This window comes from Cavia porcellus, unplaced genomic scaffold (genome assembly GCF_034190915.1).
Source record: "Cavia porcellus strain 051 isolate PalLab524CR breed Dunkin Hartley unplaced genomic scaffold, mCavPor4.1 scaffold_2, whole genome shotgun sequence".
Classification (NCBI taxonomy): domain Eukaryota; kingdom Metazoa; phylum Chordata; class Mammalia; order Rodentia; family Caviidae; genus Cavia; species Cavia porcellus.
Genome location: NW_026947485.1, coordinates 71,589,502 through 71,611,943, shown reverse-complemented (window position 1 = coordinate 71,611,943; position 22,442 = coordinate 71,589,502). Strand labels below are relative to the sequence as shown.

The following is a 22,442-nucleotide window of genomic DNA, read 5'->3' as shown; positions in this document are numbered from 1 at the left end:
GCGTCTTTAGGTGCCTAACAGCACAGAGATGAGAAAAAGTGGCAAGAAGACCACCGTGGGGGAAGCCAGGAAAGCAGGGCTTCAGGCTGGCACAGGGTCTGGGGAAAGTGCGTAAAACTAAGCGCACACCTTCTAATGAAACTGACAGCCACCCATGTCAGGAAACAGGGCATTGCCATCCCCAAGCCTGCCCGCTGCCATTGCTGCCTTCTCCCTGGGGAAACTCCCCAGGGCTCGCCACCATTCCAGCTCTATAGTAAATACTTCCAAGCTTTTCTTTATTCCTCCAGCAGCATTTATGCTGCTTTTGAACTTTATCTAACCAAAGACATAAAGAATATATTCTTAAGTGATTTTAAAATGTATATGGCATTAAATAGGATGAATTCTTTCATATCTGGCTCTTTCTGCTTCTGAGATTTATTCATGGTGCTGCCTGTAGCTGCAAGTCATCCAGTTTCCTTGATGCACAACACTCTCTCCCTTGAATGTTCCAGGTCAACATGGTTTAGCATTAGTGAGCATCTGTATCTTAGGGTTCTTGGCATTTCTACAGTGCAGCTATGAACACCTTCGCACATGCTCTGGGAGAACCTTCACAATCTACTATGCGTTATTCTGCTAAATCACTGGAACAGACATAAACTTTGGACTTTTACTAATAACGGCAGACTGTTTCCTATATGACTACACCATTTCACTCCCCCATCAGCAGCGTGAGAGCTCCTGTTGCTCCCCTGTATCATCACCAACATGCAACTGGCTTTTCATCTCAGACACTCATTTCATCTCACTCTGTAAGAGAACAGTCATGCATTAACAACAGAAAGTGCTCTGAAAAATGCATCCTTAGGTGATTACCTTGTTGTGTAAATATCACAGAGCAGACTAACACAAACCTAGATGGTGTACACCAACCAATGAACGAGGCCGCTCACTTGAGGCTGCTGTCACCAGGTCTTGAGTGCTGGGATCTTCTTCTACAGGTGGTTTCTAGATTCTTCATGTCCTGAACAAATAATTGGTCAAAACAAATCTTAAAAGTTAGCAAGGTCTTACATTTGTTAAAGATAGAAAAAGACAAGAAACGTGCTCTACAGAGTAAGTGCAGGCTAAGGAAGGGCAAGAAAAAGACGTACTCTGCAACCCCCAGGTGGGGAGGGGCACCAAGTGAGTTTATTGTGGCCCCCAGCTTGATGGCAGCCATTTGTGCCTCCCACTCTTCAAGACAGGTCAGATCTAGATCCTGTCAAGAGCCTGCTCAAGTTCTTACAAAATGGGTTGAACGCAGCACTCTGAGGTGCAGAGCGTTGACGGGCCACCCCCACTGGCCCAGCCACTGCCATGCCCTGATCTCCTCCTCTCTTGCCATTGGTGTAGCATCATATAATGTTATCCTGTTAACTTTTTAGTAGGTAGAAAGAGTATATTCTAAAATAGCAATAAGCAGTATAGTGTGATAAATACATAAACCAGTGAGGGTCATTTATCAGCATTATCAAGTGTTATGTACTGTACTTTCCTACATAGGGTAGGAGATTTGTTTACACTTGCATCACCACAAACACTGGTTCTGCCTCACACTACAGCGTCACAACATCTGCACTGCCTCCCGGAGTGGGAATCTTTCAGCTCCATCGTCATGTGCGGGACCACTACCACATACAAACTTCGTGGTGGACCAAAATGTCTCTTTGCAACACGTCACTCTTCCTGCTGTTTGTCTTCCGGTGCCAACACGGTGAAACACCTCTTCAAGTCTCTTATTTCCTCTGCAGTAGTTTGCATTTTTCTTAGTTATTTGAAAGAGTTCTTTAAATATTCTGGTTTAAAGCCCTTTGTCAGTTATGCTTTACAAAGGTCTTTTATGCCCCCAAAGATGTCTTTCAGTCTTTTTGTCTTTCTGGGTTGTTTTGTTTTGCTTTTCTGAGACAAGGTCTTTTATATAATTCAGCTTGTCTTGAACTCATGCCAATCCTCCTGCCTTAGCCTCCCAAGTGTTGTTATTACAGGAATGTACCATCTGGCAAGATGGAGGTATTTCAGTCTTTAATAGCATATTTCAGGGAACAAAAGTTAGTTCTATATGGCCCCATTTATGGTTTTTTTTTTCTATTTTCTAGATCTTGTTTTAGCAACCCTGGGAGGCTGAGACAGGAGAATCAAGAGTTTAAGCCCACCCCCCAAACAATTTAGTGAGACACTCTCAAGTTTAAAAAAAAAGGTAGAGAAGAGAGATCTACTCTGAAAAATCGCAACAATTTCTTCTGTGTGTGTGTGTGTGTGTGTGTGTGTGTGTGTGTGTGTGTGTGTATGCTGATCTTGAGCTAACTAGCTCAGGGTGGTTTGGAACTTGCAGTAATCCTCCTGTCTCACCCTCCAACCTACTAGAATCACAGGGATGTGCCACCATGCCCAGCTCTGTCCCATATTTTCTAAAAGCTTCTTTAAACCTTGAGACTTCTAGTCCCCCTGAAATTAAGCCCCCTGAAAATAAATATAAAGTATTGTGGAAGATAATATCAAATTGCCTGGTTTCATGTGAACATGAATTGTTACATCATCAGTTTTTTTTTTTTAATTTTCCCCACTCCATAAATAAGAGTCCCATGTCCATAATTAGGGTAAGGTTTTTTTTTTTTTAATAAGACAATTGACAGATTTTTCCAAACTCCAAAGAGGTTAGGTAGAACCCAAAGACAGTGAGTTGAAACTGACAGCAGGGAGGTCCCCAGAACCTCTAAAGGTGACAATTAGGGCAAGTTTTTGAAAGAATGCTTTTATTAGGAGATATCCCTCAGAATCCAGGTCACTCCCCTCCCGTGAACAAGCACCTGTCCCACCCTGGTGACCTCAGCAGCAAAGAGCCTGCAGCTCCGAAGTCATTAGGGTGGAACCCATTTAGGGCAATCCTGGAAAAGGCCTCGGATGGGGAACCGGCCCCCACTGCACAGCAGGAAAGAGGCCACAGGATTCCTGCACACCTAGTCAGCCAGCAGAGCAGGGCCAGAGAGCAGGAAACCGAGGTCAGCACAGAGCGAGAGCCAGCGCGAACTGGCAGGAATGGAAAGCTGTGGAGCCGGTGGGCTCTCAGTCACTAGGGTGAAAGTTCCGCTGTTGAAAATCCTGATGCAAACAAAGGTAAAATTTAAGGTCTCTCCTTCACTCACCGGTGGAGGGGGGCAGTACAAATATCCGGGGGGTTCCGTGAGCAGCGTCCACAGCTCAGGATACATGGGCTGGAGCTGGCCTTGCAGCAGGTGAATTAAAACACAACACATATGACAACCACCTGCTTTGTGAAGGAATCTGTGTGTGTGTGTGTGTGTGTGTGTGTGTGAAGGAATTTTTAAAAATGCGTATTTTCCTCTTTGCTCATATGCCCGTGGTTGTTCCTACACTTTATTTTTAAGGGGCAAGAGACTCGACGCCTCCACCCCAAGTCACTTCTGTGATGCTGGGGTAAAAGCACTTAGAGGTTTATTTTTTTTCCTCAGACATTGCTGCAGGAGTTTCCTTTACAGAGCATGTTTAATTTCCACTACATTATGGTTATCCCAGACTTCACATGTTATTCGTTTCTAACTTCATTCTAGTATGATCTGAGAAGACGCTTTTTTATCTTAATCTTTTTAGAGTATTGAGATTGGATTTGGCCTATAATGGTCTAGGCTGGCTGACCTTCCCAAGTGCACTTGAGAAGAATGTGTATTCTGTTGTTGGTGGCATGTTCCGTATCCCTGTGCTGGATCCATTTGGTTTAGAGCATTATTTGGCTCCTATGTTTCCTTCCTGATTATTTCTTTTCCTGTTTGACCCACTGTTGAGAGTAGGGTATAGAAACAGCCAGCTCTTACAGAATTGTCTGTCTGTTCCTCTAATTCTGTTGATACTTTCCTTTGTTTTGTTTTTATTTGTTTTTGGAATGCTACGAATTGACCCAAGGCCTATTACATGCTAAGCAAGTATACAACAGCTAAGCTCCCTCCTCATCCCTTTCATGAATTTTATCTTAAGACTCAGTTGCCCAGCCTGTACTCATAGTTGGCTCTTCGCCTCCTGAGTGGCTGAGGTGATCTGCACGTGCGACTGTACCCACCAATCACCTTGTTTTTGATTCATGTGTCTAAGAGATCTGTTACACATATGTTTGCAATTATTAGCACTTCGGTGAATTGACACTTCATTATTATAAAATGTCTTTTGCCTGATAGCTTTTGTCTTAAAATATGTTTTATCTGGTATATAGCCACTTCTTTGGTTACTACTTTCATGGCACATATTTTTCTACTCTTTTAGCTTACTTTGGTCTTTGAATTTATAATGCATCATGTAGGTCATGTGTAGCTAACTTGGGTTTCTCCTTCATTTAGCCAGTTCCTGCTTTTTAACTGAAGGCCATTTGTATTTAATAAGGTGGGACTTCTACCTGATTTGTTATTATAATACACACACATACACACACATGAACACACAGCTGTTCTTTGATGTGTGGCAAATTGGTTCTACGAACTCCACAGATATCAAAATCTTCAGTGCTAAGCTTCCTGATATAAAATGGTATGCACATAGCTCACACACACCCTTTCACATATCTTAACTCATCTCCAAATTGCTTATAGTACTGACACAATGGAAATGTTGTGTAATAGCTGCTATACTGAATGTAGGAAATACCAACAAATTTAAAAGTCTGCACCTATTCAGTACAGACACAGTATTTTTCAGGTTTACACAGTATTTGTCTTTTCCCACACCTGTGCTGGTGCTCACACCAAGCCTGGTGTACACTAGGCAAGTGCGATAACACAGAGCCACACCCAATCCTTGATCAGCTGAGTGCATGGATTCTGAAATTGCAGACACTAAGAAACATATATAAAATTTATTTTTCCTCCTCCATTATCCTTTCTTTTGTATTAAATGTGTATTTCATGGTGTAGCAATTTAATCCCTTTGTCAAATTTTTAGTATGTTTCTTTAATACAGTGTAGGAGATTATCCTGGGAATTACCATTAATATCATAATTTATAAATATTAGGATTAATATTGACTTAATTTCAGTAGTGTTGTAGTAAAAGGTTTGCAAGGAAATAGATTTAATACAGGACACAAATGTATAGAATTACCAGAATAGCTCAAGAGGTCTGTCTGCACACTAGAGACCCAGAGACCGAAAAAATCTCACTGAGGGCCTGGTTGAAGACCCACAACAATGGCTCATACAAGTCCACATCAAGGATCTTCAGTGGGAAGGCCCAAAGGTCAATAGTGGAAGCTAGAAAGTCTGCACCAGTGGGATGAAGGATCTGTACTAGCAGGCTGAGGGATCTGCATTGGAGTCAGGAAGGAATGCTTAAAATAAGGACCAGAGCCACCCCAAAGAGAATCACAACCATCCCAGGACAGCAAGGATCCAAGCTCCTCCTATGATTGAGAACAGCCAAGTTCGTATCAGGAAAGCCAGCATAACAAGCTTCTCCAGGAGAATCAACAGCACCATCTTCCCCTCTGGTGCTCTTTTTATGCTGTTGGCAACAATCCTTAGGTGGACCTTCCACACCCAGCACCATGCTCAGTGCAGCTGGGCATTCCCATTCAAGTTAATCATTAATTAGTCAGTCACAAATAGTATATACAAAACTTAGTGTAAATCCTTCTCCTTTCTTTATGGTATTGTCCAACACATTTAGATGTTATAAATCTTCTAACACAGTCCTTTAATTACTGCCATATACAATAATATTTTAAACAATACAGGAAAAGAATGTCACAATAAAAATATACTATCGTTGCCTGTGTACTTACTGTTAAAGAAGTGCTTTTTTTTTTTTTTTTTTTTTTTTTTTTTAACCAGAGATTGAACTCATAACCTTGCCATTGCCAGGCAGGTATTTATGCTGCTGAGCTAAACCCCCAGCCTGTGTTTTTTATTTCTTTATGTGGATTTGAGTTTACTATATTGTGTCCACTTATCTCATTCTGAAGGATCCCTTTAGTATTGTTTGTAAGGAAGTTCTGCTAGTAGTAAGCTTTCTGTGTATATCTGATAATATCTTCTCCTAATTTTTGAAGAACTATTTTGCTAAATATGGAATTTTTGATTGGCAATCTTTTTCATATAGCACTTTGAATACGTAATCTGACTCACCTTTATGGTTTCTGATAAGAAATCAATTGTTACTCTTATTGAAGATTTCATATGTCATGAGTCACTTTTCTGTGACACCATCAAATGTGGAAAGTATTATACAATTATTTTTTCAAATTTTTTTTGTACTTTTCTGTCTTTCTTCTACATCTAGAACAACCACTCTACCTGAGTATGATTGGTAATGATTCACAGTTGTGTGGGGCTCTGAAACTCTTTATTGATATTTTCTAAATGGGATACCATTTTTATACTTTCCTTAGTTCTTCAAACATGGCTTCCTTTAGCATTTGGAACAAATTTAAAATAGATTATTTAATGTTATTATCTCAACATCTAAGCTTCCTCATGGGCAGTGTCTCCCCCCACCCTTTGTATGGCCTTGTTTGGTTTATTTTTGGATGCCCCCGCAAGCCTCACACAATCAGGACGTGGCTGAGTCTGGTGTTGGTGATCAGTTTGTTGTCTGGCACAGGGATTGGTGATGTTACTGCTGCACCTGCCCAGGGGTTGGAGCCAGCACACGGTGGAGGTGGGGGAAGAAGGCGTGTCTTTCTTCTTTTGCTCTGTTCGATCTTGTTGTTTGCAGTGGCCATGAATGACTGCCCTGCCATGCCACCTTGCTTCTTGGAGCCAGCTGAATATGGACTGAAACCCCACAACTGTAATAAACAAACCTTCCCTTGCTTCTCTTTGGGCATCAGGTATTTTGTCTTAACAATGAGAGAAAATTAACTAAGACAGGCCTGTTCCTTCTCATTTTTCCATGTTTCACAGTTACTTGCTGAAAACTGAACTTCTTAACATATAATGTGTTAACTCTGAAAAATAAATTATACCCTTTCCATTGTTTGTTTCTTACCATTAGTTGCTGCTGCAGTTATTGGCACTGTCATTTTAGTGATTTAACTAAATTAATTCTATATATAGTGTATATTCTTTGTAGTATGTTATGTGCAGCATTCTCAGGAATTCCTTGAGCTTTTTAAACATCCTATTATAGATGCTTCATTTCCTAGTTTTGCCTCGAGTTTTTGCTGAATTTGCTGTTTTGTCCACCCATCACCGACACTTTAGGCAGCTTCCTGTGTTAAATAATTGACCTGGGGAAGTAGTACTGGGTGAGCGATCACGGAAAAGGACAAGCTTATGAAAAGTCTTCTAGGGAACTGATGGCACATCAAACAATAGCTGTAACCCAGGAACTGGACTACGGGACACTGACCCCATAGGCTGCAGACTGCTGCTTTTCATTACAGTTGCAAGATCTCCCACCCACACCCCCACCTCAAGGCTATCCTAAGTCTAGGGAGGGAGGATCAGTATGAGGGCAAGTTAAGATGCCACAGAGCTTGCTCTCCCGAGATTTGGGCATTTTCCTTGAACAACACTCCACAAATTGCTATAAGTTTGGTTTTATTATTGTTGTTTTCCCTAGAGTCCTGAAAAAGTAATTTCAACCATTTGATTAGTGTGATGAATGGCACCATCTCTAGACTGGAAGGTATTGGATAAAACATCAGGAATAGAACAGGTCTGATGTTCTAAGGCTTTCAATCATGCTACCACCTTTTACCAAAACCAGAGAAAGAATTTAGTCATCTAATGGTCACAGGAAAAACAGAGGAGGCTGGATGCTTGTTTAATTTTTTCCTAGCATGAACATCCCTCCTCATTCCAAGAGGGTTCTTTGGGGAGTCTATGCTTGGATTGCATGGATGCGACCTGGCTTGTTGTTCTCTCTGCACCTGGATGGACTGCCATCCAGTTGTCGTGATAGTAATCATTAGAAACCCCTGGGGCCGTGGGGCCCCCAATTGTAATTGTCTCACAAGGCAATGTGTGCTGCCAGGCAGCCCCTACCTTCAGAGAGCAGGCTGTAGGGCGTTGCATGAAAAGAGTCTCATGTCCATGTCCCGGGCCCTGATTTTATTCTGCGTTTCATGACAGTAAAGCCTCCATTCCATTACCCCTTAGTCTGGAGTGAGAGTGATCACACAAAGGTGAGCAGAAACACCAAAAGGACACCCAGGGTCTGGGGGCAGATTTATTTAACACTGGATGGACACTGACAGGGAATCAATTGTTCCTTAAAATGTCAGGCCCTGAAGGCTCAGAGAGGAAGGTTTTTACAGGGTTTCCAAGGGGGAAACATAGAGATAGAGTACTTGGCTGTCTTTGATTGGTTTCTACAATATGCAAGAGTGGACAGCTACACATCACAGCCACCAGCCCTTCCTAAGAGACAGAAGCAACCAGAACTGCAACAGGAGCTGTCCTCTGAGCAATGGGGAGGGGGACATTTTCTGTTGCAGTCATCCCTGCTGCTCCGTCTCACCCAGATACTCTCAGAGAAACTGGAGAAACTGGGCCTGGACACTAGTGGAGGTGTTGCTGGTCAAACTGAAAAAAATGAGAAGTGGAAATAAACAAATAAATATTTTCTACATATATGATATATATATATATATATGTAATATATAGATTAAATTTTGTGAGCATGAACCCCAAGTCTCTACTGTTCTCTAGAAGTTTGGCATGCCATCTTCAGACTGGAGGCACAGGCTGACCATGCACAACATAGCATTCAAAGCCAGCACTCTGGATCAGGGTAGCACCTAACTCCTCCCTAAAACCAACCAGGTGATGGACCCAGAAGCTATTCACAGCCCTGAGATGACAAATGCTTTGTCCTTTTACCTGAGAGAGGAAAGGAGAGCAGACAGAAGATGGTGTGTATGTTCTGTGTCCTTTGAAGGGAATGAAGTTAGATACTCATTAAGAAAGACCTGAGCCACATGATTAAGGATCCTCCTACAGGTGTTCAGAAAGAAAATCCAATTGCCAGTCTTCCCTTCAACTTTCTTGTTTTTCTTTTCCTGTGAGAGCCAGATCTGATTTGACACAAAGCATGATATTTACTGATCCATCAGAAACACGCTGAGCTCTGGTGGTGTGCCAGGTGTTGTGCTAGGTTTGGAAATGCACAGCTACTCCTCAGTTAAAGTTAACTAGTGGGCCAGTGGCAAACTAGCTCAGCACAGCATGTGAAAAGTGCTACTCATGGCATAAAAGGTAACATCACCAAGCTTGGAGGCCAATGGATCATCCTATTTTTCAAATATTCCAAATGAGCATTCTATGTATGCTTTTGTTAGTTCCTTCATTCAGCAAATTACATTGCACAGTTACTCTGTGCCAAATTTTTTTTTTAAAAAGCATACTCAGTAGGGCACAGAGGGTATAATTGCCTGAGCTACCATGTTAAGAATTATTCCACATTCCGTTGTATGTGGAGGACTCAAGATCCCACAGAGCAGGAGAGGTATGAGCGGGAGGCAGACAATCATGGAGAGAAACAGGGGCACAGAGGCCGCTTCTCCTGACTGACCACAGGCACTTTCCTGACTGCTGGACCCTGGTCCCAAGAATCCACACGTGATGATAAGTTTAGGTTTAAAACAAAATTTCTGTAGTCTGTGGCCTCAGAAACATTTCAGAATAAACTACCCAGGCAAATTATGAAGAGTTGTAACTAACGTAATGGCAGAAAGCCTTGCATGAACCATAGAAAACAGCCCATGAACACATGGCAGGGCTGTTTGCAACACAACTGTAGTCCCAAACGCCAAGATGGGCAAGCTGCTCCCCTGAGGGCCCCCAGTCCCTCACTGCCCTGCCACCGGGCGATACAGACCACACGCGCTGCAGTGCTCCAGAGTCCTTCTCTGCTGAGCCTACCTCCTTCTTAGTGTCTCTTCCTCTCAGCTTTATGGCTTTACTGCTCCATTACCTTTACAGAACTTTTGTGTTTCTAACTAAAGTTCCTGAGCGCTGAGTTTCTCATCAGCCAGCCCATTGGTTCAGGAACATTTGGAAGGAGGAAGTTGGTGGGTCAACACTGGTCTTATGTGGGCAGCCCAAAAGGTTTGAAAGGAAATGTGCTTCACTGAGGCCCAGAGCCATACAGGGAGGAAGGTGGCTCCTGGGGTCAGCTGCACCCAGCAGGAGGGACGAGTTTTACCAGCGGAGAACATTTCTGGGAGCCTGCAATGGTTGGCTTCTTTTTGGCCCACTTCGCTGCTTCCTCATTCCCCTCCCTGTAAAGCACAAGGACTTCCTGAGTCAGGGAAGAGAATTAGAGGATTGGGAAATTCCGGGTGGGAACAGCAGGGACTGCCTGCCGTGTTCCTGGCGCTGACTGTACTGTGTGGCTGGGACCTTGGCTGGAGATGGCTGATGGCCTCTGGTCAAGGGGAAGGAGAACAAGGGAAGCCAGTGAGGAGTTTCTGGGGAAAAAAGAGCTGATGAGGGACAAGGTGTCCCGCATAGGAAAGCTGAGAGTCACATCCTGGTATGAAGAGGCTAAAACATCCGTTCTTCTTCCTAAGAGCTGAGTTTCCAGAATCACACTGCCTGGGTCCGCCACGCCCACCACGTAGGCAAGTTACCTAACTTCTCTCCTCCTGTTCTCTCATCCCAAAGTAACAAAACCAATGCCCTGTAGCACAGGGTTATTTGAAAATTAGTGTAAAACACTGGCACCCAGCAAATGCTCAAACCCAGTAACTATAAATTAAACTTTTTATTGGGAATGCTATTTTTGGTGTAGGTAATCCACATGCAAAACTCATCTCTTCCTCTAAAGGCACTGGACACACTGCAATGGAGCCCGTGGAAAACACTAAGTGCAGATCTGAACTGCTGTCGCATTGGCAGGATGTAGGGCCTCAGGCCTTTCGGGGCCCTTACCAGGCTGGGCGAATGGGGCTCCGTGTCTATGTCTCATCAAGGAACATCATAAAATTAGTTGTCGAAGTTTTAGGTATTTGGATCCTTTTTTATTTTAGCAACAGCATTTCTTCAGCTTTTTACACACTGCAAATTTATTCCATGCGTTTCTGATTAACTCACATCTATTTATCCCCTTTATGCCTAGCATTCCATTTTTGGAATGCCACAGACAGTAGAACATGATTTTTTAAATTTCCCTTCAAGTTTTCATTCCTCAAATTTTTCTGGGTAACAGAAATGCAGTTCATGCCAAACATCAAAAAGTTGCAACCTTTGGCATCTCTGAGTGCATCAGCCAGCACCCATTTGAGAGGAGTGAATTGTGGCTCTGAACAATGAGCAGTGTCCCCTGTCTCTAGTTCTCCTTCTTACAGGAACGGACTTCAGAGAAGGGCTGAGGCCACACTTCTTAGACTGAATTTTAAAAATAGGTCATTTTGTGACCTCTCTGACTAAACCACTTCCCAGCCAGGTGTTCAGGAGCTGCCTCAGTGCTGGCCAGGTGTGCCCAGCAAGGAAGCATTTTTATAAACAGAGCAACTTATAACTACTTTTGCAGTCTGAACTTTTTTCCCTTCAGACAGACCTGGTGTTTGCCTATTGAGAAGAAATCAGACAAGGAAGTAAGAGGTAAGAGTGTCAGACTCACAGGGTCAAAGGGATTACTTCTTTGCTTATTTTCTCCTCACATGTAGGAAGATAATTTGCTGGTGAGGGTGTATTCAGGTTCTGATTACTAAATAGGATCTATTTTTGGAATTTTAGATACAGCCAAGTTCATTTCAATTAATCTGTAGCAGTAGCACCTCAGACACAGTTCTTATCAGAACCATAACTAAATAACCCATTGTGTAGTTTAGGGCTCACAGCTTTCCTACTAAACTCCTGCAGAACAAGGGCTACACATGTGAATCCCAACATTCCACACAGCCCATCCCACAGTAGGTCCAGGTAAGTACTGGCTGGAGCAATTCATAAGAGCTCTTAGGACGAGCCCCAGGAACTTTTCCAACATGCAGCTTTGAGTAGAGAGGCTGCCAGGGGGCCGGGATGGGAAAGAAGCCATCTAGGCTGAGGAAAGACGGGCAGAGTTTGGCATCACCGAAACTGAGCACCAGAGCGTCCCAGAGAGGAAGCAGTCCATGGTGCGTGACGGAAACTGGGCTTGGTGAGGCAGCAGCTGCTGACTCTGAGTTCAGTGATGGCCACAGAACGCTGAGCGCGGCAGCCATCCTGGAGCAGGCTGGAGAATCAGTGTGAGGTGAGGAAACAGAAGTGGGTCATAGAGGAAAGACCGGGCTTCCACAGCAACACTACCAGCTTTGGGGTCCCAGAGAGATTCTTTCCGGGTCCCCGGTGTCCTGAACGAAGAATTGGACAAGATGCACAGAAAATGCGGCGAGGACACACAGCTGCTTAAGGTGGAAAAGAAGTGCACTCTGCAGAGTGAGAGCGTACAGCGTGCGGACTTTCCAGCTCTCTGAGGACAGAGGGGCCGCCTTGGTACCCCAGACCCTCGCTGGCTTCTCCCTGTACAGATGAGGCATTGGGATCGTCCTGGCAGAAGCCTGCTTGGCCTAGCGCCAGATCTGGGCTGCCCTGGTACCCTGCCAGATGGAAATGAAAGATGGAAATAGCAGCAGTAAGGACAGCAGTCATTCTGGACTCCGTGTCCCACTCCTGTGCCCTGGGTCACCTGACTGACAGGCTCGTCTAGTTGTTTAACCTGCCTCGACCCACCCCTCGTTCCCTCCCATGGGAGCAGAGAGAATATAGGACTTTTCTATTAATCACTGAGTACACTCAGGGCACTCAGACACTGCCAATGAGCCAGACCCAGTGGCAGACACAGCGGCACATGCTGATAACCCCAGCTACTCCAGAGGCAGAGGCAGGGGGACTGCAAGTTTGAGGTCAGCCTGGACAACTTAGTGAGACCCTATTTCCAACTTAAAAGTTAAGAATAAAGGACTGGGGGAGGCAGGTACGTCTGTCATAAGGTGCTCGCGTAGCATGTGTGAATCCACTTACCTGGAGTCAATACCTGATGCCACAATCAATCCATCGATAAAGAAGCAAACGAACAGAGAGCGAGGCTGAAATCAGCGAGTGCAGGGCAGGAGAGTACCTCAGTGCATTCTGTGCAAAGTGGAGTCATTCCAATGCAGTGGAAACCCATTTACCACCCTCCTGAAAGCCAGGAGCCAGCACCAGTGTCAGGCACCAGCACCCAGCACCCAGCAAAATCTTCTCACTACCTCCCCCCCAGTGGCTCCCTGGAGGCAGGGGGAAAAGGTGTGGAAAGCAAGAGGGACTCCGTGGAACCCACTTTGACAACACATCGCTCTCCCTACAAAGAATCTGGCGACTGGGTGAGGATCCACTCACCACTGAAATGCCTGGCCTCTTGTGAGCTGTGGCATGAACTTCAAGGGGGACACAGTGAGACCACAGCCAAGAGCTCAGGGGACATCACGTGGGCAGCACAGATACCAACGGGGTGCAGAGTGAACAGGCAGCCATGTGTTCTTCCCGAAGCTCTGTATAGATCCTCCCGGGAGGGTCTTCCTCTAGCCAGACACACCAGCCTGTCAGGGAAACGCAGGAAACGACAGTGGGAAATTAGAACCAGGGTGAAATTGTCACACACTATCAGGGCCAAATGAGCAGCACAAAAATCAACTTAACAGTAAGAGTCAAAGGTGACAATCCTGTGTTTATAGGACTCTGACCAGCCCCTGTCTGGGCAGACCCTATACACAAAGCTTTAAAAATCAGTCATTCTAGGAAATTTAGGCCAGTCTTTTCAATCTTATGCCCAAGTGGGGTTAATGTCAAAGAACGAGGGCAGACAGAAACCTTGACTCAAGGGACGAGGGCTCATGTGACATGGTGCTAATGCAAGGAGCAGCCAGGGGGACCGAGCCCAACCTCAGGGCACAAGTGGAAGAGGAAGTAGGCAGGGCCCGTGGCACAGTCAGAGGTGGGGGCCGAGCTGTCAGGGAGAGCTGGCCAGCCTGACGCCCATGGGTTTGCCTACTGGGCCTGAGCAAGGGAGGGTCCTGCACGCTGCAGACTGGAAGACTGAGCCAGGCTTTGGCTGCTTGCGTTTCAAAGTAGACAGCTCTGGGTGGGAGAGGTGGAAAGCCCGGTGGAGAGCTTTCTGGGTACCTGCCCCCGCCCCCGGGGCTCGGAGCCCAACTGCCTGTATAAACCTTTAGTTCATAATATGAACTGACCTTCTCCTTCTTAAAGTATTTTATAATCCAGCACTAGCTGTTTCTTCCCACATTTTATTATAAGGACTTCCAAACATACAGAAAAGTGAGAGAACTTCATAGTGAGCACGATGTATCTACCACTCACACTCCGGAATTGATATTTTACTGTGCTCATGCTATCATCTGTTTACTCACTGGTACTTTCAGTCATCCGCCAATCCATCTTCTAAAGTTGCAGGCATTAGTCATGCTTTTACTTTTTTTACTTTCAGTGTGTGTCAAATTTTGGTGGAGATATCGGTGTGCTTTTTTCAAGAATTGAATGTCTTTATTAGAAATAACCACCCTGGACAATATAAGAAACGTATATAAAATTGAGGTTGTGCATTAGTGGGTTAATATTTTTTTATCACTTTCCTGCTTTTAGAGCCAACAATGGCTAGAATCCCACATGGGGGGTGTGGGGGGAGTCCAAGGAGCGACCCTAACACTGGTGAGTGGCGCCACCTATTGGACATTGTGGGTGCAGCCACGCTGGCCCTAAAGGAGCCTCCCCAAGGAGATCAAAAGCTGTGCATTTCACCTGCTAAACATTCAGGACTCTGGTGCGTTCAAAAGGATGACAAAAACCACTTTTAGAGAAATTATGACATTAGCCTTTAGCAGTTAAGCAGGATGCTTCAACCGTTTATTTTCTTTTTTTATTCTTCTTCTATTTTTTAAAACTCCAAATGACCACAATTCAAATGAGCATGATGCTGAGAATTTTATTCTCTGATTTCTTTCATGAACATATTTACTGGGCAACAGTAGGACATACCCAGAAGCAAAACCAAGGTGTCTGATGACACATCAGTAAAAGGGAAGGAGACTGTATTTCAGAAGTATCCACAAAATTTACTTGATAACACAGATGCCTGGGAGGGAAAGATGGAACAAAAGACAACCCTGGTAATAAAAAGAATTCCTATATAGCATGAATGTAGTTCACCTCCATGGCACTGAGTTCAAAGTAATGTTTAGGATCTGCCACTGGACTGTTTTGTTAATATGTTAATAGAGACACCGGTTCACCCATCACAGATTCGTTAGTAACTCAGCTGGGGGTGTGGCTCAGTGGTAAACTGCCTGGTGTGCTCAAGGCCCTGGGTTGGATCTCCAGCATCTCCAGAAAATAAATGAAGGATATTTCAGTAGCTTTCAGGTGCTCTAGTCCTGTGCATTTGGTTTCACGTGTTGTAAAGCATCCTGAAAGGGGCGCCCTGACTCTACCATAAAGGCCCTGCAATACCTTAACTCACACAGTGTCGGAGCCCATAGAGTTCAGCTTGGTTTCTAGGAAATAGGAACAAATTCACGCTGGGAGCAGCTAATGGGCCTGGCCACAGTGTATCCTCTGTTCAAGTTATGGAGGCCAGTAGATGCCTACTAGAGTCATCTTGTTGTTGTTTTGGTTCTGTTTATCCTGATTTTGTCTGTTTATCTGTCATAGGCCAACAGTTTTGATAACGTCTTCCAAAATGTGTTTCTGCCCGTGTAGTTCTGAGTAGCCATGCCTGGCCATTGCTTAGCAGTGTGACACTGTTCAGACAACATTCAGCTTGAAGGGATTAAGACTATGACCATTGCAGTTTTTATCTTTCTGGATCAAAGAGCCATTTTCAATCTATGGTTATATTTTCTTTGTTGTTACATCTTTGTTGATTCATTCAATCACATCTGTTGATCGATTTGCCAGAAATGTTGGTTTAGTTTCTGTTATCACATCTCATGGTGTGCTTTCAAAGTCTTTTCACTGCATGGTTCTCATGCTTTCAAATTTATGTTCAGTTACTTCTGGATTTTTGTTTGCTTTAATGGTTCTTTTTATGATTAGCTTAAAACTATGACAAATTACAAAATTATTATCTTTTGCTCCTTTTATTTTATGTACTTTTCCCTTCCACTTGATCTTAGCTAGAATACACACACACACATTTAATGCTTACTTTTCTCCCTTACACTGTTATCTATAATCTCTTTCAGTTTCCTGAGACAAAAAGATGAGGAGATCGGCATGTTTAGCCTGCCTTCTATCTTTTACTTCTCTCCAAGTAGCATTTTGATAATCTCTGCTGTATGGTCATAGATTAAAATCCATTCTGGAATCATCATCGCTGGAGTTGGTATAGACTTGAGTTTATTAAATAGATTGCAACTGTATTACTTCTCTTTTTATAACATCTGCTTTTTGGCCTCTTCCTCTAGTTGTTTCTTAAAGAAAGCTCACGTAAGCAGTGTGATGAGTACTCACCTGTTAACCGTTTTACAAATCAAGTTATCAACCTTCACTTAGTTCTGCTTTGGGTACGGAATTGTACAAGTCCCCTCGTTGTTACTCTCTGGTAACAGCTACAACTTATAGGATTCGGGTTTATCTGGGCTTGGGGTTTTCAGAGGATTCAGTCCACAGTTGACTGCAAGGCAAAACAGCCTGGTGAAGGGGATGATGGTGGAGGCAGAGGGAGAAGGGGGCCACTGAGCACAGAGTGTACCCCTCCAGGTCACGCCTCCAGCAACCACCTCCCACCAGGCCACTTCCTAGTAGCAAGCGTGACTGCACACTCATCCAGTGCGAGCTCCACACCACCGTGCAGATCACACATCAACAGTCCAAGAAACCATGGCCCTATGTCGGGACCAGGCCCTTTTCCACTGTCAGTCACACTGCATTTCGGAATTTAAGTTACAGCTCCAGGCGGTCGATCTATGCTAGTACTATTCCACACTCACGAAATGACTACAGAAAGGTGAAGTCACTTAAAAAGCTCTGTGAAAACAACAGAAATGAGACATATACTTCTGGCACTTTCATCCAAGCCTCTGAAGCTTGATTTTAAGGAATGTTTTTGGAGACAGAGGGGAGACAGGTCTGTGTTGTCTTAGTCCATTTCCTGTCACCAATTGCAATACCATGTTCTCCGTAGGTTAGGAAGAAAGAGATTTGTCTAGGCTCCCAGTTCTCACCCCAGGTCCCACAGTGACATGCTCTGTGTCTTCCTGTCAGCAGCCTTGCGGGACAGCGCATGCTGAGAACAGGGTGCTCATGGGTGCTCTACCGAACTGTTTTTACTTTGTGATGTTGGAGATGAACCCATAATCTCGTGCATTCTCGTGCATTCTGTGCTACTAAGCACTAAAATGTTCACTGTCCCTGCACCAGACACTGTCAAGAGGTCAAAGTGCAAAGAACCAGGTGTTTGTCACTTCTGGAAACCACAGCTGAATTTTGGTCAGGACAGCCCTACAAGGAGCAACCATTAGTTCTGAAAGTAAAACCAAAGCAGCTTCACAAAAGATGTTCACATATGTTTGTTAGTGACAGTGATGCTTTAAATCAAAGCACAGACATGAAAACATCATAAATCCAGCATCTGAGTCTTAGACTCTGAGGGTAGAATTCCCGGGCCATGGCTCACTTTGCTTATTCCATCTTGTGCAGTGAATCCCTGGAGGATGTGGTACACAGGAAAGTGAAAGCCTCCCCAGGGACTGCTGGGCTTGGTATTGTGAATGGCCTAGACGGTCACCTGTCCTTGTCCTCGAGGGACACAGCCATCTCTTTAGGCAGAAAAAAGCAAAGCAAACATGGTCTGTGGAGTCTTTGCTTGCTTTGGCTTAGTGTTTGGTTGGAGGTTTTTTGGTAATATTTGGGACTAAACTCAGGACTTCAAAAGCACATTCGAGGCAGGCACTGCACTGATATATGCCTGCCCTCCTTGCCCATTTCTATTTTGAGACAGGGTCTCTGATAAGTTGCCATGCTGGTCTTGAATGTGGTCTTCTGCCTCAGTCTGCTAGCAGCTGGCATCACAAGCGTGCACCACATGCCTTGCTCAGCTGTGTTTCTTTGCGTGTTTGAAACAGGGTCTTCCAAATTCTAGGAGTTGTTCACTAGAGGATGTTTGTGTTTCCGCTCTGACATTTTATTTTTTGCAACCTGTTCATTTGTTTTTTCAGGATGAGAATCTTGAAAACCAGAATATGTCAGGAAACAACTTGGTAAGGAGTAGAGTTGTGCAAAACGGAGAGCAAGGAACCCCTAAACAGGTAAGGCTGGCTGACAACTCTGGCCATGCAGGGTGGCAACAGGCAACTACCTGGCTCTGTAACACAGGGAGGTGAGGCCAGCGGGCCTCGAAGGAAGGCACTGAATGGTCATCAATGTGCGGGAGATGCACCCAGGGTGAAAACACCAACACCACACAGAGAGGTCTTGTTTGCTTACACCTCCCCTCAGAGTTCCCCGGTGAGAACTTCAGTTCCAGGGCAAAAAGTACTGGCTTAGAACCAGGAGTGGTGATGAACTCCTAGAGTCCTGACTACTCGGGAGACCAAGGCGAAAGGGTCCATGAGCTTGAGCATCCAGGGTCAGCCTGACCTCACAGTAAGAGCTTGACCTCTTAAGTAAAAGCAGAAAGCCGGGCAGCTCACAAGATGTCCAGTGTGCCCTGAAGTCCATCACTTTCACCTGAGTTTGAACTGGTCTGAAGAGCTCTGTTTTATTTCATTTATATGTTGAATTCTGGGTAGAATTTAATGGAAAGAAATCTTACTGCTGATAAATGAGCAAATAATTTTGCAGACCGTCCTTTTAAAAGTAACAGAGTGGCTTGGAGGGTACCACACTGTGGCAAAATTTTTCATGGAAAAAGGGTAATTTGTTTAAGTAGAAAATATGGAAAATTACTGCAGCAAACTTTGGAAGATAAAAATTGAATTGTAGGGGCTGGGGATTTAGCTCAGCAGCATAAGCGCCTGCCTTGCAAGCAGATGGTCATGAGTTCGATTCCTGGTACTGATAAAAAACGAAAAAGACAAAAAAAAAATTGAACTGTAATTCAAGGTAAAGAATCTGCAACTTACACCTTGGGAGTTAGTGTGTGCGATCCATGTTGGGATTACACTGTCCACATTACTGGTATGCAGATTCTGAGGTATATATATCACTCAATATATTGTATATATATATATCGTGTTTCTAAATGTTCTTCCAGGAACTATAAAGAAAGCTACAAAAAAAAAAAAAAAAAAAAAAAACCTTGCACACAGATGTTAATAGCAGCTTTATTCATAAGTGCCAAAACTTGAAATCAGCCCAGATATCCTTCTGCAAGTGAACAAATAAATACATGATAGTTTATCCAGAAACCAACCAGCTAGTCAGAAGAAAGACTATGCAAGCCTTAAATGCCTTTTACAGGATGAAAGAAGTCATTCCAAATATATCACATTTTGGAAAAAGCATAATTATGGAGAAAGAAAAAAAAAAGAACAATATTTTCCAGAGATCAGAGGGGAAGAGGTAAGGATAAATGATAGCTAGGAGGCAGTGAAACTCTTCTGTTTGATACTGTGTCGGTGGGCATGTGTCATTAGACATCTGCCCAAACCCACAGACTGCACAGCAGCAAAAGTGAGCCTAACGGTGTCACCAGCACCAGCTCATCGGCTGTGACGGGGCTCGCTCTGGAACAGAACGTCACAGTGGGGAAGAAACACGTGGGAAAGTTCTGCACTTTCAGCTCAGTTCTGCTGGGCACCTAACACTCTCTAAAGTTTTCCTAATTGTTTTACAAGAAAACACACACGAGTTAGACATGTTATAGCTACGGACAGGAATGTGACAAGTGAGGAGCAGCTCCCTGGAAGGCCTTGGGTGACCCTGACAGAGATCTTCAGAAGAAAATCACTGGGGTATTGTGAAATGGGAAGGAATTGTTCAAAAAGAACAAGGACCTGGGAAAGGAGAAAGAAAGGAAAAAGGAAGAAAAATGCAAGTTCACTATGTTGTTAGTGTCTCTTAGTCCATTAAGAAAGAAGGTTTGTTGGAAAGTTTTTTTATGCCCATATCTTGTCCTCTGAGTAACTACTTTGAAGCTGACAATATGCATTGTACTAGATATTATTATTCTCTTATCATTTTGTTGTGAAATTCTGTTTTACTGTTTTCCCATAAAATAAAAAAAAAAGATAAAAGAAAATGGCAGGGGGCTGGGCAGTGAACAGGAAGTGAAGATGTGGGTACCAAAGGTCCCTGGGAAGGGCAGGAGAGGCACACGTCCTATGATGGTGACGTCAAAGTGGTCTCCTTGTGCTGTTTTTAAAAGATAAGAAAGAATTGGGGAAGAAAGCAAAACAAGGATAATGCTGGATGACTTGTAGATAGTAGACATCCATTCACTGCAAGCAAATAGTAGCCAGATCATTTAAATCAAATATTTATCAAATCTTATTGGCCATGCTAAATGTTAAATGGAAATAAATGAGGAAGAATCGTCTGACCTTGTCTTCAGCCTATGCAATTTGGACTTCTCACTTTCCTAGTTCCACCCAAAACAACAGAAATAATCTTGACTTACAAGCTTAATTGAGTTTGCATGGAAGGACTGCATGATATTTGAAGAATCTTTCAGCTCGCCAGCATGCTATGATTTAGCTAAAGTACAGAGAATTAAAGGCTACACCATATGACTGAAAATGAAAGCTGACCCATGGCCTTGCTCTTCACAGCACACATCCTAACCATGGCCACCTGTGCCCCTCCCCGCTGGCTTCCAGTGCTGTTGGTTCCAGCAGCCCATGCTCCGGTGAGGTGTTCCTGCAGAGTGGAGACAGGGAGGAAAGCCTCGGAGCATGCTGGGAACAGGATAGGTTGTGACATTTGAGAGCTCACTCTGTACCTAGAAAGACTGTCCAGGAAAGATGGCCCAGGTGTATAATGTGCTCAATTAATTAGAATGAGAGTTAGCCGGGTAAAGGAAATATATGCCCTGAGGAGAGGTTTGATTCACTCATCTCTGGAAGGTGGCAGCTGGGGTTCATATCTGCAGATCAAGCATCAGGCTATTGGGGGAACCAGCCTTGTTCTCAGCCTTGGGGAGCCTGGTTCTGGTGTAATATAAAGGGAGATTTGTGCGGCCTCTGGTGTTGACTTCATTCAGCACTTGCCTGGAAACAGCTGGTGTTGAATGATTAAAATGGAGACAAGAGTGAAAAGCAGAAATAGGAGCCTGCTCCCTTAAGAAAAGCAAAAAGTGTCACGGGCTCCTTAGGGAGGAAAGTGGGGGGGGGGGGGGCGTTAAGTGTAGTTCCGAACCTCTTGTGATTGTAAGAGGGACAAGCGTCCATGTGTCCTTGGCGAGGCAGAGAGCAACAGTGTCTTGTATAACAGTTAAAAGGCCTACTGAGGAGCCTGCATTACAGTCTCAAGCAAAGGCCATCGACACACCGCCCAGGATTCTATTTCCTCTCATCTCCAATATTTGGTTTCCAGGGGGAAGAGCACATCACCATTGAGCAGGATTCCCTAGGAAACAAAGATGAAGATGAGGATGACCAAGACACACTCCCGAAAGGGTACACAGCCTTGCCTACCTCCTGTTTGCTCTATTTTCCCATCTAAGCTTTAACATTTGTTATGATTTATTAGAAAAATTTCACCACTCCCATTCCCACTCACCATTTTTAGGAAAATTAGTGAAACTCTAGGAGGATCGATGTGGCCAGTTCAGCTTGCTGAAATCCTGGGAACCCAATATCTAGATTTAAATTTACCCAGGACACTCTTCTCATTAAAGGTGTAAATTACGAACTAATTGCTCCAGATCATACAAAAGCAGTTAATTCATCTTCTCAGTGTCAATCAATAACAATCAATTTCTCAATACCCAATCCACTTAAAATCCCAACAAACTGTTGCTCTTACCTTGTCGTCTCCCAAAGGTGTCCCAAGTCCTTACAGGAGCCCCACAAGTTCGGGAAGCAAGATTATTATTTTTATTTTTCAGACATGAACGTGAAACTCAGAGAAATGATCTGTCCATGAGTAATCATCTAGACAGCACCACCAGTAATGCTTCTGATTCCTAATCCCAGATTGGCACTCTTCTTCTAACGTCAGGGGGAAATAACTCTCACTGCTAGATGTCCCAGCCTCCTGAATGTGTAAGAATGAGTTTCTAGAAAAAGGAAGCTAATAGTAGAAAAGCTCCTGAGAGACAGGAGAGGTCCACAGTGGGTTGCTGCAGAGACTCTTCAGCCAGGGATATATTATACAGCAAGATCCCAGCACGGGTAGCTATGAGTCAACCTACAATCGGCCTATAGGATTCCAAGTATCATCGCTTAGCTAATATTGGTCCAGCAGGGATGTGAGGTACATAGGAAAGTTGTATGGTGAGCATTATTAACTTTAACTTCTCTGTAACTTCTAAAGTAAAAAGAACAAAGGCAG

At 44.0% G+C, this 22,442-nt stretch overlaps 1 protein-coding gene across 3 annotated transcripts in view; it reads left to right on the top strand.

Annotated features, from left to right (window-relative positions):
• Positions 1-22,442, top strand: part of Slc28a3 (solute carrier family 28 member 3) — a 94,162-nt gene that overhangs the window by 47,405 nt on the left and 24,315 nt on the right. For all 3 annotated transcript variants that reach the window (XM_013158419.3, XM_013158418.3, XM_003474963.3), the window contains 2 exons: positions 18,167-18,256; positions 21,483-21,565. In XM_013158419.3, coding sequence (XP_013013873.1) covers positions 18,167-18,256; positions 21,483-21,565 — 173 coding nt within the window. The remainder of the gene's footprint in view (positions 1-18,166; positions 18,257-21,482; positions 21,566-22,442) is intronic.